The sequence below is a fragment of the Salmo salar genome, chromosome ssa07 (assembly GCF_905237065.1).
Source record: "Salmo salar chromosome ssa07, Ssal_v3.1, whole genome shotgun sequence".
NCBI lineage: Eukaryota > Metazoa > Chordata > Actinopteri > Salmoniformes > Salmonidae > Salmo > Salmo salar.
The window spans coordinates 14,923,862-14,938,605 of NC_059448.1; the positions used below are offsets into that span (position 1 = coordinate 14,923,862).

General features: G+C 46.3%; 1 protein-coding gene across 8 annotated transcripts in view; it reads left to right on the plus strand.

The window, feature by feature from the left end:
* Positions 1-14,744, plus strand: part of LOC106608688 (neurexin-2) — a 1,106,898-nt gene that overhangs the window by 1,061,996 nt on the left and 30,158 nt on the right. For 5 of the 8 annotated variants that reach the window (XM_045721573.1, XM_045721570.1, XM_045721571.1 and 2 more), the window contains 2 exons: positions 1,207-1,296; positions 14,215-14,543. In XM_045721573.1, coding sequence (XP_045577529.1) covers positions 1,207-1,296; positions 14,215-14,543 — 419 coding nt within the window. The remainder of the gene's footprint in view (positions 1-1,206; positions 1,297-14,214; positions 14,544-14,744) is intronic. The other 3 variants (XM_045721575.1, XM_045721576.1, XM_045721574.1) reach the window with 1 other exon arrangement.

Here is a 14,744-nt window from a genome sequence, read left to right on the forward strand (position 1 = left end):
GCAGAACTGAGTGTGTATATAAAGCACTGTAGTGATTAGAAGGGCAAAGAGAAGCGCAATTAGCTACGTAGTCAAGGACAAACGGCACGTAATCAATCTACCCACGTCTTACACCCCTACCCCTTACGTTACGCCCCTACCTTTTACCTGACCGCGGCTATAGCAGCTCCAGCAACATCCATGTTGCAGCACATGAGTTACAGTACAGCGCTCGGGAGTGTTAATACGCCGTCTTTCAGGCTTTCTTGTCTAATGTGTCTTCTCACCCCAGGCATCACTCTATAGCTGCAGAAGCTCTCAGGATCCTGACTCTAAACTGTCTGATCCAGAGGTGGAGTTTGATTGAAACGATGAGGGAGATAATAATTTTTGCTCTGGCTAAATGCTATCGTGCAGTTTAATGGAACAGAAATGAAGTGCTTTTGACATGCTGATGAGATGATGGCAATTATGTAGTACCGTTGACGAGCCCCTGATTATTACGCTGAAAAAAAAGCCCTTTATGTGACGGATGTATGAAACAACACAGCTCAAATCCACCGAGGTCTTTCAAGTTACCCAAACGTGAACAAGTTGGAATTAGTGTTCCATTATGAGATTCGACGTTTCTGAGTTGAGCACAGAGACTTGCCTCGAAGGATGGTTGCGTGGGATCTCGAACAAAAAATGTCTTCCTGGTATTAACCATGAAATGTGTTAAGTACTCTGTGCTTGGGTCTCTGAATATGAAATATGTAAGGGTTAATGATGAACACATGAACATGTTTGAAAAATGCAATGGTGATGTTAATGCATATGATATTGCTAGAAATGAATGCTTTTTATTTTGGGGTTTGACATATGTTATGGATTAGTAGTATTGATTTAATTGATGTTATTGATTTTCACTGTCCACCAAGCTATTAACTTTGCCAGGTATCCATTTATACTAATAGACTATTTCTAAATTATTCATAAATATGTTTAACTGATCGGACTCATAACCAAAACAACAATTTAAACCTGAGGTAACTAGAATGCTGTCTAACCAATCCAAACCAGTCCGCAAAAAGCTACTACTTCCTGAAACTACATAAAGCTGATTTTAACATACATAACCTTGCTAAACCTTTTGCCATGTTGCCCTTTCTCTAACCTTTAACTTTTGAACCTTTGACCTTCCAGATATTAACCTGCTGCCCTCTGTCTTTTCCAAATTCTCTAAAGGGAACTTTGATAATGAACGCCTGGCTATTGCTAGACAAAGAATCCCATACCGGCTTGGTCGGGTAGTTGACGAGTGGCTACTCGACAAAGGTAACTAAAAAAAAAAAACTTAACACTCCACTAATGACCACTTAATCACCGATAACCACTGCTCTGGAGGAGGTGCAGTCCACGCAACAAAGGTGGATGTGATTGGCACTTTCCGGTTCCCCTGATTCACATATGTCCAATGCGATTGGACTATGACCATACTCATCAGTCTCAATTCACCATTCAGTAGTACATGAATAACACATTTAAACATGTAACTATTGCAACATTAGCATATCTACTACAGTTGTACTGTACACTTCAGCAGATTTCAGTTCTTATCCCCTGAATGCAACTGCTCATTCTATCTTGTAATTGGCCACATTGAAGTTTGCAAATTGATCCCAACCTCCCTTATTAATAATCATATGATGCTACAGTACCTTACACATTCTTCATAGCATTACAATGAAGGTACTGAACTACAGAGTCAGTAGTAAGGGTTACACTAGACAGGGGAACCGTGTCCAAGGCACCTTGACATGGGGCTGCATCTCTTCAGAGTCCTAACTTACCAATAACCCCAACATAACCCCCCAGTAACCAACCAGACAAGATGGAAATAGACAGATCCTATTGGTTCCCTTCTGCTTCACTTCCTGTGTCTGTTGTTTGCTGTTGTGAAGTTGCATTAATTATGGTGATTATTATTCAAATTCCTATTCACAAAAGTGACAAATGGAGAAAGAAACAACAACTACTTAATTCTTTTTTGACACTCCGGAGAAAAGTAGCCACCTGAAAGTCATTAAAAGTTAAAGGGACTGTTTAATGTATTTTATGGACTTTGCTAATAAGCCTACAGTTTGTTGTGTCAGCCTCATTCTGCCCGGCAACAATGAGCACGATCGATCTGCAGTTTGGATCCGACTAAAAGTGACGACTCTTTAACCCTTTGAGTGCCAAACATCCCCGACCTCTTTGTCTTTGTCCTGTGTCTTGTGTTTGTGCCGCTGAATGGTGGTTGATTCTAAAAACTCCCCCAACGGAGGTGTGGCCTTTATTAATCCTCCTCCCCTCCCCCTTTCATTCCATCTCTCTGGCGACAGTTACCACAGTCACACCACAATATCAGCCATTTTAAATCAGTGCTAGCTAGTTTCGCTGTCATAGCACAATAATGGGCCGTCCACACCTAGCAGGATAACTAGCGATAACTATGGGGTGTAGATGGGCCTTATTAAGTCACATAAAACGGTACTTCAGAAGTGCTGAGAGTCGGGCTCTTAGCAACGTTTTAATGCTACTTATTTTATGACTGCTAGTTTCAGTCCGCATATTGGTTAGTTGACTCAGATTCAAATGTGTTGATATCAGCCGTCACAACACAGTCAAATATGACTCATTGAGGGAAATGAGTCGAAGTCATGAATCTCTACGGTTCTCTGAAAGCTTCGCCCACGTTTTGTATTCCGTTTGTGTGACTAATAATTGTGCCATGAATTAATCACATTTTACATCTTCTAATTAGCTGCAGGCAGGCTGTTCTTTGAAATAGTGTTGTAAGTGATTACACGTATACGAGAAAAGATTCGACATAAACTCATTTATATTTATGTGAGAGTCAAACAAGATAATTCAGCTTTCCCATGTTCATTTGATAAAAACAGGAGCAGTAAACTGCTCATTTCATGTCATTTGGATTAATAGGTCAAATTAACATGTTGGATAGAATCAGAATATCACAACCCGAATCAGCTGAACAAAAACACATATTTAAAATCCTACATTAATGAGGATGATTTGATGTTACTTACCAACCAGATTTAGGGAAAAATAATGACGTCGCAATAAGTACCAAAGAGTCAACAGTGCCAGAGAAGGCGGAGGAGGCCAGTATAGAAACGCAGGTACCAATAAAGAATATGATGGAGGGAGGGGAGGTTCAAACTCAAAGGGTTAAAGTTCAAGTTACTTTGCTATGGAAACAGACAGAGATGACTCATGAGACCTAAACGAAGCAGAATCTAACCACATGACAGCAAACCAAACTCAACCCACGCTAATTACTGAGGGCTGACTCTCCCCACACCACTCCCATCTCCACAACACTATGAACAGAAGGCCAGTATGTTATTGACAATCACACCAAAAACATTCCTGTGGGGGATCTGTCTTACCTTCTGGGCCGTAGCTAGCACACAGCCAAGAAGCCCTCAGTCATAACCCAGTTATAAACATCTCTAACATTAAATAAAAAAAAAAGTAATTTTATTGGTCGCATACACATTCTTTTGTAGATCTTATTGCAGGTGTAGCGAAATGCTTACGTTTGAGCTCAATTGGAACTGTCTAAGTTCCTCCCAAACCTAGAACAGACAGGATACGTAGACAGGACTCCACGACAGGATACTAAGACAGGATACTTAGACAGGATATTAACAACTAAACTGCTAACTAAGTGCTTTGCTAACCCTAAACCATGCCCAAGTAGTGTCAGAATACCCAACTCTCCCCTCACCCCTCCCCACCCCCCGAAACTCAGAGGGTTAAAAACAAACCAATTAACTTGAACACCAAATTCTAAGCATTGCATCTGAATCAAATTTTTGTTGCAAGTTTGGGATGAACCCTGCTACTACACAAGTGCTTCTTTGAGCGTAAAATTACAAGACTATAAGGTCCCTTTAACATTTACTGTCCCACATTAAATATGTTTGTGCCATTTGTTAATGAACAAAAATGTGTTAAATGATATGTCAATCATATTTGTTGTGTGGGGTGTACAATGCTGTGTGTTGAATATGTATGTATGTATGTATGTATGTATGTATGTATGTATGTATGTATGTATGTATGTATGTATGTATGTATGTATGTATGTATGTATGTATGTATGTATGTATGTATGTATGTATGTATATATGTCTGTATGTATGTATGTACTGTATGAATGAAAGAGAGTTTATCGTGTGGAGATTGCTGCCTGGTCTGTAATAGTCCAGAATGCATTTATCTTATAGGGTTGGTCCTCCACACACCCCTGTTATGAAACTGTGGTCCAACCCTTAAATGGTCACAGAGGGTATTCATTGCTTCAGATGTCTTGACCAGAGTGAAGCATACGTCAGCCCAGTGTGTCTCCTGAACACATTGTCAGTCTGTGGTCAGTGTGGTCAGTGTGGTCAAGTCTGAGGAACTGTATGACCACAGAGAATGGACATTTGCTCTCATTGATGTAAAAACTAGCTGGGGTAACTAGAGGAATGAAGAGTGGTTTATTTTGTGGCATAAAGATTGCATGAGATTGCATGCTACCTTAGAGCAATACACTTCCCCTAAAGTCAAGTGTGGAGTACAATCAAGCAGAGGAAAAGGTAGGTAACACACACACTCACACGCTTATCAATGCTCCCAACAGACTTTACTGGCTGAAGCAGGGAGGGCTTAATAGGTATTACAATATCTCCCCTAGCCCAGAGCTGGCAGTTGGATCACACATCTCAGTGTGCAGCTCTCGTTCTCTGTTCTCCTCCAGACTTTGAGGCAGATCAGAGAGAACATCTCTGGCCCTCCCAGGGCCTGCTGAATAAATCCAAAATGGCAGCACCTATAGGTATTCAATGGAGGGGGGAAATAAGAGACTCAAAAGTTTTTAGCAGCTCAATCCAACCAAACTCGCTCGGATGTGCCCTCCTTTTCCCTTGTGCCTCGTTTCTCTCTCTCTCTCTCTCTCTCTCTCTCTCTCTCTCCCTCTCTCTCTCAGCCTCATATCCAGCACCCCAAATCCTCTGCTGTTTTCTATCCCCCTCACCTCTCTCTCTCTCCCTCACTTTTCTTTGTCTCATCCTCGCAAGTCTTGGCACCGCAAACTCCCAATGACAGCACATCCTCTTTCCTAGAACAAGAATGAGAGACTGTTTCCTAATCTCTCTGGGGAGAGAGTGGAGAGGGAGAAGAAAATAGAGATGACAAATAACCAGTGAGAATCGATTTCCCTTGTTCTCTGCTTTTTGCCAATGAGGTATATTTACTTCCTGGCTTTCCTCCCATATATTCCAGTCAGAGAGAAGAGAAGAATACCCAGAGCTACAGTTTAAAATGGGAGCATTGTGGAGTACATCTGGGTTTAGGGAGGATGCCTGGGAGCATTGCGGAGTACATCTGGGTTTAGGGAGGATGCCAAACCCTCTGTTTCAATTAAGGACCCGAGGGGAATGGCCAGAGACTTGTTTAGGTGGATGAGACTGTAAGGGAGGGAGTGAAGGAGGAACACAACACACCACAAGGCCTTTGTTTCAACAGTGGTGTCTGGCTGTCATCTAGTGAGTGATTGAGGCTTAATGTTCAGTGATTAATGGTCTGGTTCAGGCTCCCCCTTTCTCCCTAATCGAGAATGATCGAGTCCTCCCACTCGATACCAGAGCCAAGGCCCAAATCAACCCCTCCTGGCTGGGCACCCATCCAGACAGGGCATGCGTGAGCCTGGCTTTATTACAGAGATTTTTCAACCCGGGCCTCTCACCAGTGGGGCCGGCTCTGTGGCCCCTGCAGGCCCCTCCAGGCCGCCCATGGCGAGTTTATTTGGCTCGCATGTCGCCTGCTCCTCTTTCACCTCTTTTCATTCACTCTTTTTCTTTTAAGTGGCAGCGAGACACCGTTTCCTCCTGGCTTAAATACTGGGGCACTTTGGCTCTGTTATTTCTCTGTCCCCTACCATGAAATGGCCTGGAACAGCACCGTTGCAGCTGGAGTGACTGGAGAAATAGGATCTGTCCCGAGCTCACCAATATGCTCTTCAGCACTTCTTAGATCTCTCCAGATATGGAATGATATGGAAAAAGCCAGTACCCTTGTCCTATCTAGTGTACTGTACCCAATCTGGAGTCTGTCTCTATCCATGTCCCCTGGCTTTTTTCCAATATCGCTGTCACGTCTACTCCCGCTCTTCCTCGCTGGCGCTCGTTGCCGCCAGTTTACCCATCGTTACGCGCACCTGCCACCTTCGTTACGCGCACCTGCGCCTCATGACACTCACCTGGTCTCCATCACTTTCTTGATTACCTCCCCTATTTCTGTCACTCCCCTTGTTTCTTTCCTCAGGTGTTACTGACTCTGTTTCGGTTTCATGTCTGTACGCTTTTCCTGTTTCTTGTTTTATACCGTGTTCTATTTATTTATTAAATCATTCACTCCCTGTACTTGCTTCCCGACTCCCAGCGTACACGTTACAGTCACGTGCATTCTGGCCCTCGCCGTCCTTTGTCAAACACAATTAATTCACAACGTGACCAAATCGCCTACTTTTCCATTGGAATAAAAAAAAGTGAAAGACTTAATTAGCAAAGAGCACCTTGTGCTAAAGAGATAACTACTACCCACTTCATAATCAACTCTGTCTGCAGCGCACCCCATTCTCTCTTGGCTCGGAGGCCAGAAAAGAGGGGTGGAAACGGGGAGAAAACCCTGTGTTTTTTTCGATAATTATTGAATTCTGGAGTGGAGGGAGGGAATCGCCAATGGACAGAGCCATTTGAAAACTTCTCAGTGTAAATGTTCCAAGCTTCTGTCAATCAAAACCCCCAAACAGTGCTTACGCAGTGGAGGAGCCTGGGTAATCCCTCCATCCGCTCTACTAGCCGAGTCGCCACCGCAAACACTTAATAAGATGGTAGCCTCTTCTTCTGTGCCCGCGTGTCCCTCCCTCTCTCCTGGATAATCAGAAAGAGAGGTAACATAACGATGTCGGAGAGAAAGAGTCACCTCGTCTCCACTTCCAATCCCTCCCTCTGATCCTTCCCACTAGGGTTCTGTTAGATCCAGAACAGCCCACCTTCCTCCTGCCACTCTCCCCCACCTTAGCCACTTGGAAGGGGGCTAAGCTGTGTTCAAGCCACCCCCTCCGCTCCACATTAAGGTTGTAGTCTTGCTCTCATTACCTCAGTCTTCAGACAGGCAATCTGTGCATAAGGCAGCCGAGCGTGGCCCCGGACACAGCCCACTCCTCTACGGCTTCGTGGGCTCAGCCACTAATTGACGGCTCATCTGAAAACGCTGGCCTTTTTTTTCTCTCGTTAAGCGTTTAAACATAGGAGGTGGATGGATACACAGATGTAGATGCACTACGCCCCTGTGAGCGATTCTCTTCTGGTCACTGGAGAGTGGAGCAGTGATACAGTTGACGTGAACAGGTTTCCCATGGATCAATCAGCAGAGTCCTATGGTTTTTCTTGGCCTAGCTACTTTGTTAGCAGTATGATTAGTTAACAAGAAAAGGAGAGGGGAAAGCTTGCGTTGTATGATTCACTGAAGTTGTATCACTCCTACGTGCATTTAGCCAGCACATCAGTGGACACATTCTCTCCATCTCTCCCTCTGTTACATCAACTCTCCTCCTTTCTCTCCCCTGGGTTCTCTCTCATCTTCTCTCTCCCCCCTTCTCTCAAAATGTTCTTCTCTCCATCATGGTTGACACTCTCTCTCCCTTTGTTTTACAAACTCCTTCCTCCTTTCTCTCCCTTGATTTATTTTTTATTCTCTCACTCTCAACCTTTTTTTCCTTTCCATAATCCCTGGTTAACACTCTTTTCATGCCCTTTCTCACTCCTCTCCTTTATCAGGCCTGTCATGTCTCTCTCTCCCTCCCTCCCTCCCTCCCTCCCTCCCTCCCTCCCTCCCTCCCTGACTCTATGACATACCATCCTCAGCCTGTTATCTTCCTTTAGTCCTCATTTGTCTCCCTCCCCCCATCTCCTGTCCTTTCATGTCCCAATTCCCCCTTCTTTCTTCTATGTCATAAGGTTAACTCGTATGGTTAACTCGTGTGGTTAACTCGTATAGGCTATAGTCTCTCTGGGTGTCTTAAAGCACTGTCTGTCTCTCATTTTAGATGGAAATATAAAGAGAAATCATGAAGATGGTAAGAATGATTGTAAAACCACAGATCTTTCTTTCACCATAAGTCTGGCTCTCTTTCTCCCTCGCAGATTCAAATGTTGGGGTTTTGTTTATTTGATCGTTTCAAACAAGGTAGGCCTACACATAAAAAATGATGCACTTGATTAAGAATCAGGAAGTGTTATTGCCATTGTGCTCCTCTTTCATGATAGCGTTTGGCATATGTGGCGGGTAAAAACAAACAGAAGCTAAAATGGCAGGTCAATAACGTTATTTAGTCATATTAAAACACAACAATATACACATAACATACACAAAGGAACACTATTCGGCACCAAGATCATCATTTTATCTTATTCATTGATTATCTTAGTGTGCCTAGGCTTCCGGGACCCCCCGAAAAAAACACCAGAAGAAAATCACTTACGGAAATGTGTAATCTCATAATATGAATAGTATTCAATGACCTTGTTTTATTTCATCATTCCGTTGTTCCATATAACCACTAATTTCACAACAACCGCCAACGGGTACAACTGCAGAGTCAATCTTTTTTCATTTCCGTATGTTAACAATTGGGAGATTACAACACCTAGAACAGTTCAACCCGTCTCGACATTTCCTCACACAGAGAAATAGCACACCCCTCCTTCACCGCTACACAAGGGGATCATAGCATTGGGCTAGGGGATTGTTACCACATCCCCTCAGTGAGGAACTCTCTCACCTTCTAGCCGCCCTGCTAGGCTATCAGCCGCTAAGATCTCGTGTGATTCGCCGTTGTCGCAAGTGATTGCCTCCACGCCCCCTTCCCCTTTACTTAGATGCCCCATTTATGGAGCGAGGAGCATTCATTGCTTCCCTGATCCTCTCTTGTCTCAGAGCAACCAAGCGACTGGGACTATTTTCCTGGGTGCAACACTAATGAGTGATAAAGTGTGAGGCCTTAGAGAAGATTGTGATGAAGCCGGAGTGTTACGACGCTTCGCTCTCTACAGCATTTCTCATTCTCCCCTCTTATTCTCCTGTAAATCACTTCCTTTATATCACTCTTTCTCTTGGCTTTCTAGCATGTTCCCTGTCTACATGCTTTCCCTGGTCCCTAGTGCTATTCTTACCCCCAGTGCTAGCTAGCTAGTGTCATCACGTCAGTCAAATAGACTGGATGTCCCCCCTCACGGATTAGAACACAACATCCATGTGGATTCAGCAGAGGACAAAGACAATACAGCCATGTTTTAATGATAGAGGGAGAGGAAGAGGAAGCTGGGGACAGAGAAGAGCTACAGCCATGTTCTAATGATAGAGGAAGCTGGTGTCAGAGAAGAGCTACAGCCATGTTCTAATGATAGAGGAAGCTGGTGTCAGAGAAGAGCTACAGCCATGCTCTAATGATAGAGGAAGCTGGTGTCAGAGAAGAGCTACAGCCATGTTCTAATGATAGAGGAAGAGGAAGCTGGGTCCAGAGAAGAGCTACAGCCATGCTCTAATGATAGAGGAAGAGGAAGCTGGGAGCAGAGAAAAGCTACAGCCATGTTCTAATGATAGAGGAAGAGGAAGCTGGACGTGGAGAAAACTACAGCCATGTTCTAATGATAGAGGAAGCTGGGAGCAGAGAAGAGCTACAGCCATGTTCTAATGATAGAGGAAGAGGAAGCTGGAAACAGAGAAGAGCTACAGCCATGCTCTAATGATAGAGGAAGAGGAAGCTGGAGACAGAGAAGAGCTACAGCCATGCTCTAATGATAGAGGAAGAGGAAGCTGGAGACAGAGAAGAGCTACAGCCATGTTCTAATGATAGAGGAAGTGGAAGCTGGAGACAGAGAAGAGCTACAGCCATGTTCTAATGATAGAGGAAGAGGAAGCTGGAGACAGAGAAGAGCTACAGCCATGTTCTAATGATAGAGGAAGTGGAAGCTGGAGACAGAGAAGAGCTACATGTCAAGTGTGTGAGAGAAAAGGAGATGCGTGGAGAGAGACGAGAGATTGTGAGATTGACAAATAAATATAAGGCAAGCACCTAAGTGACTTGAGTTCCTTCAGTGCAGAGGGACGTCCATCACTCTAGAGTCGGCAAGGCTGAAGGATGTCCATCACTCTAGAGTCGGCAAGGCTGAAGGACGTCCATCACTCTAGAGTCGGCAAGGCTGAAGGACGTCCATCACTCTAGAGTCGGCAAGGCTGAAGGATGTCCATCACTCTAGAGTCAGCAGGGCTGAAAGACGTCCATCACTCTAGAGTCGGCAGGGCTGAAGGACGTCCATCACTCTAGAGTCGGCAGGACTGAAGGACGTCCATCACTCTAGAGTCGGCAGGGCTGAAGGACGTCCATCACTCTAGAGTCGGCAGGGCTGAAGGACGTCCATCAGTCTAGAGTCGGCAGGGCTGAAGGACGTCCATCACTCTAGAGTCGGCAGGGCTGAAAGACGTCCATCACTCTAGAGTCGGCAGGGCTGAAGGATGTCCATCACTCTAGAGTCGGCAAGGCTGAAGGATGTCCATCACTCTAGAGTCGGCAAGGCTGAAGGATGTCCATCACTCTAGAGTCGGCAAGGCTGAAGGATGTCCATCACTCTAGAGTCGGCAAGGCTGAAGGATGTCCATCACTCTAGAGTCGGCAAGGCTGAATGCGTCCATCAGTCTAGAGTCGGCAGGGCTGAAGGACGTCCATCACTCTAGAGTCGGCAAGGCTGAAGGATGTCCATCACTCTAGAGTCGGCAGGGCTGAAGGACGTCCATCACTCTAGAGTCGGCAAGGCTGAAGGATGTCCATCACTCTAGAGTCGGCAAGGCTGAAGGATGTCCATCACTTTAGAGTCGGCAGGGCTGTAAGACGTCCATCAGTCTAGAGTCGGCAGGGCTGAAGGACGTCCATCACTCTAGAGTCGGCAGGGCTGAAGGACGTCCATCACTCTAGAATCGGCAGGGCTGAAGGATGTCCATCACTCTAGAGTCGGCAGGACTGAAGGACGTCCATCACTTTAGAATCGGCAGGGCTGAAGGACGTCCATCACTTTAGAGTCGGCAGGGCTGAAGGACGTCCATCACACAGAGTCGGCAGGGCTAAAGTTATTTAGGTAGTAGTGTGTGTCATCCTGAATGCCTGCTTTAATGAGGACCAGCTAGTGGCTGTCACCTCCCTTCCCAGCCTTTAGAGCCTGGGCCCCGGGCCCTAGGGCCATTATGTGCCCATCATCATAAGGGCCCAGAGAGAGAGGAGACCAGGGAGCTGACACCTGATCCAACACTCAAATTGGTACAATAAACTCTCATTAATGCTGCCCAGCCCTGTCCACCGTTAGATCACACACACACTCACTCACACACACACCCATCACACACACACACAGAGGAAAAAACCTTCTGTTCCAAATGGCTACCTATCACACGTACAGGTAAAGGTCACCTTGATGACACGTCTCAGACAGCTCACGCATGTTATTATGCGAGCGGTCATGCACACACACACACACCTGGTTGTGTCATATTAAGCAGACTGATTGCCAGTTGTGCCAAGACCTTCACCTCTCTCCTCTCCCTTCAACTAAACCCTCCCAGGCTAAATTGGCTCTGAAGTGACACGTCAGTTTCAATTTAACCCGGCAGGCCCCAAAACAATAACTTCATCAGCCCCTGTTAAAGTCTCCTTTCCATCGGACAGTCTCACAAACAAACACTGATTCCCTCCACTTCCTTCCTGAGGGCATCTATTCCTCTGACTGATGTAAAGAAATAAAACATCTTCAAGGATCCCCCAAGGACCTCTCAAGTGTTGAATACTGTTTTAGAATATTGTTTTAGTTTACTTTCAGCTAGTTGATATCTGAACTCATTTGAGACAGCAGTATTTCCTGACCCCATGACCTGTGTGTGTGTGTGTGTGTGTGTGTGTGTGTGTGTGTGTGTGTGTGTGTGTGTGTGTGTGTGTGTGTGTGTGTGTGTGTGTGTGTGTGTGTGTGTGTGTGTGTGTGTGTGTGTGTGTGTACCTACTACATGCATGTGTGTTCCTACTGTCCATCCTCAATCCAATCTCCTTCTCCCCTTCCCTCTCCTTTTCCCCTCCTCTCCCTCTCCTTCTCCCCTTCCCTCTCCTTCTCCCCTCCTCTCCCTCTCCTTCTCCCCTTCCCTCTCCTTCTCCCCTTCCCTCTCCTTCTCCCCTTCCCTCTCCTTTTCCCCTCCTCTCCCTCTCCCTCTCCTTCTCCCCTTCCCTCTCCTTCTCCCCTTCCCCTCATTCTCCTCTCCCCCTCCTTCTCCCCTCCCCTCCTTATCCCCTCCTCCTCATTGTCCTTCTGTCCCTCCTTTTCCCTTCCCCCTCCTTCTCCCCCTCCCTCTCCTTCTCCCCCTCACACTCCTTCTCCCCCCTCACCCTCCTTCTCCCCTCACCCTCCTTCTCCCCTTCCCCTCTCCCCATCTCCTTCTCTCCCTCCCCCTCCTTGACCCCTCCCCATCCTTCTCTCCTCCACCTCCCCCTCCTTCTCTCCCCCCCCCATCCCAACAGAACATGTTAAACTGCATCTTCACAGCGATAATAGAGTGAGAGGGAGCTTTATTCTGTCAACATACTGTATGGCAGGCATGGAGGACCTACTGATCACATCTAATGATGGCATGACATGTGTAATGGACTGTCTCTCTGGAGGCTTTATTGCTGGGACATCTGCGCACACACACACACACACACACACACATGCAAGCATATACACACAATAATGTTACCCCATTAGGACAATAAAAATGCTAATTGAAATGGAATGGAAGCTATTTGGGATTTCTGTCCTCTAAAGGCTTGAAGTCTGTCCTCTAGGAGTTTGTAATGTAGAAATGTCAAAATAATCTTATCTTCATAATGTCAATTATTACTATACATATTGTACACATATTTGACACACACACACACGCATACACACTCCTTCCCCTCTCTCTCTCTCTCTCTGTCTCTCTCTCTCAACAGGGATTGATTAATCCATTAAGACAGGCCTCTCTTGGGTTCTCCTCTTCTCTTTTCTCTCTCTGCCGTAATTACCTCATCAAGTTACATTTTAACCCACTTCCTACAAATAAATATCCTACAGTAATCCTCTCTCACCCGTCCCTCCACCCTCCACACCCCCCGGAAAGCCCATGAATGAGGTCAAGTGTCATCACTTCTGATATCCAACCTGATTGGCCCAGTATGACACCCCATCCACTGAGAAAATGAGTTTGAGGGAAGCAGAGGGGAAATAAAAAAGAACTGACATCAGCAAAGAAAAAGAGGAGAATAAATGAAAACAAGTCCCCCTCCTTGGATCACCCCCCCCCTGGTAACACATTAGTATTGGATCATGCAAATGGGACGAACCCTCATCCGTCCAATCCAGATGCATAGTAATGACTGGAGGACGAGAAGAGAGAGCGCCGTTGAATTAAACATGAAAACCATTTCCATCAAAGGGGTTTATTTTGGCTAAACTGCTCGTCTCCGTTCTCTGGGATGGGATGTTTTTTATTTTTTTCTCCGAGGCACTTCATCATTTGTGTCTCAGGTGAGGTGGGGTCAATGACACCGGCTAGCACCGCCTGCAATGTATTCCATCTCTGTGGGGAATGAGATGCATCTCCACCCAGCCCCCTGCCTCAGGGTCAGACCACTACTACAGCCTGCAATCTATTACTCTGCCAGTTTCCACATTCTTCAGGCTCTGCTATGAAACTGAGTGACTTGCGTGTGCCAGAGTGGAGCCGTAATGGCCGCCACCTGCAGCAGAACGGCTCAGGCAAGGTTCCAATCTCCCTAACGTGTTACCAGGGGAAAATCCCCCCCCATGTGATGGATACTGTCCCCCCTGTTTCATTACTCTGTGTCTGTATGTGTGAGTGTGGGGAATTGGGATGTGTGTTGGTCAGCATGCGGAGAGATGGAGACTGATGGTGTCTCCCTCGTCGCTTTTCTCTCCTCTTTCTGCTTTGTTCTTTCTCTTCTGTCTGTCTCTTTTTGTTTCTCTGCCCACCTCTCTTTCTTCTGCCCCTTTTTATCTACCACTTTTCTCTTCTCTCTCTCTCTCTCTCTCTCTCCCCCTTTCTCTTCTCTCCCTCCACCAGGTCGACAGTTGACCATCTTCAACAGCCAGGCGTTCATCAAGATCGGCGGTGGTGGCGGCGACAAGGCCCGTCACTTCCAGGGCCAGATCTCGGGCCTCTACTACAACGGGCTGCAGGTGCTCAAGCTGGCGGCCGAGGGCGACCCCAATGTGCAGGCCCAGGGCAACCTGCGGCTGGTGGGCGACGTGCCCTCGGTGCTCACCACAGACACCACCAGCACCACGCCGCTGGCCGACATGTCCACCACCATCATGGAGACAACCACCACGTTGGCTACCACCACCACCCGCAAGCAGCGCTCACCCACCATGAGAGACAGTGTCACACAGGTTAGTGGATGGGGACTAGGGTGGGTTAGGATGGGGTAGGGTGGATTGGGTTAGGGTAGGGTAGAGTAGGCTGGATGTAGACTATAGACTGGCCTGGGCTGGGTAGGAGGGAAGGGGATGAAATTGCCCTGCCGGGGTCCTAGACAGTAATCAAAAGGCAGTTTTGAGTTTTTCCTTTGAGATGATGGGGTTTGGGAAGGA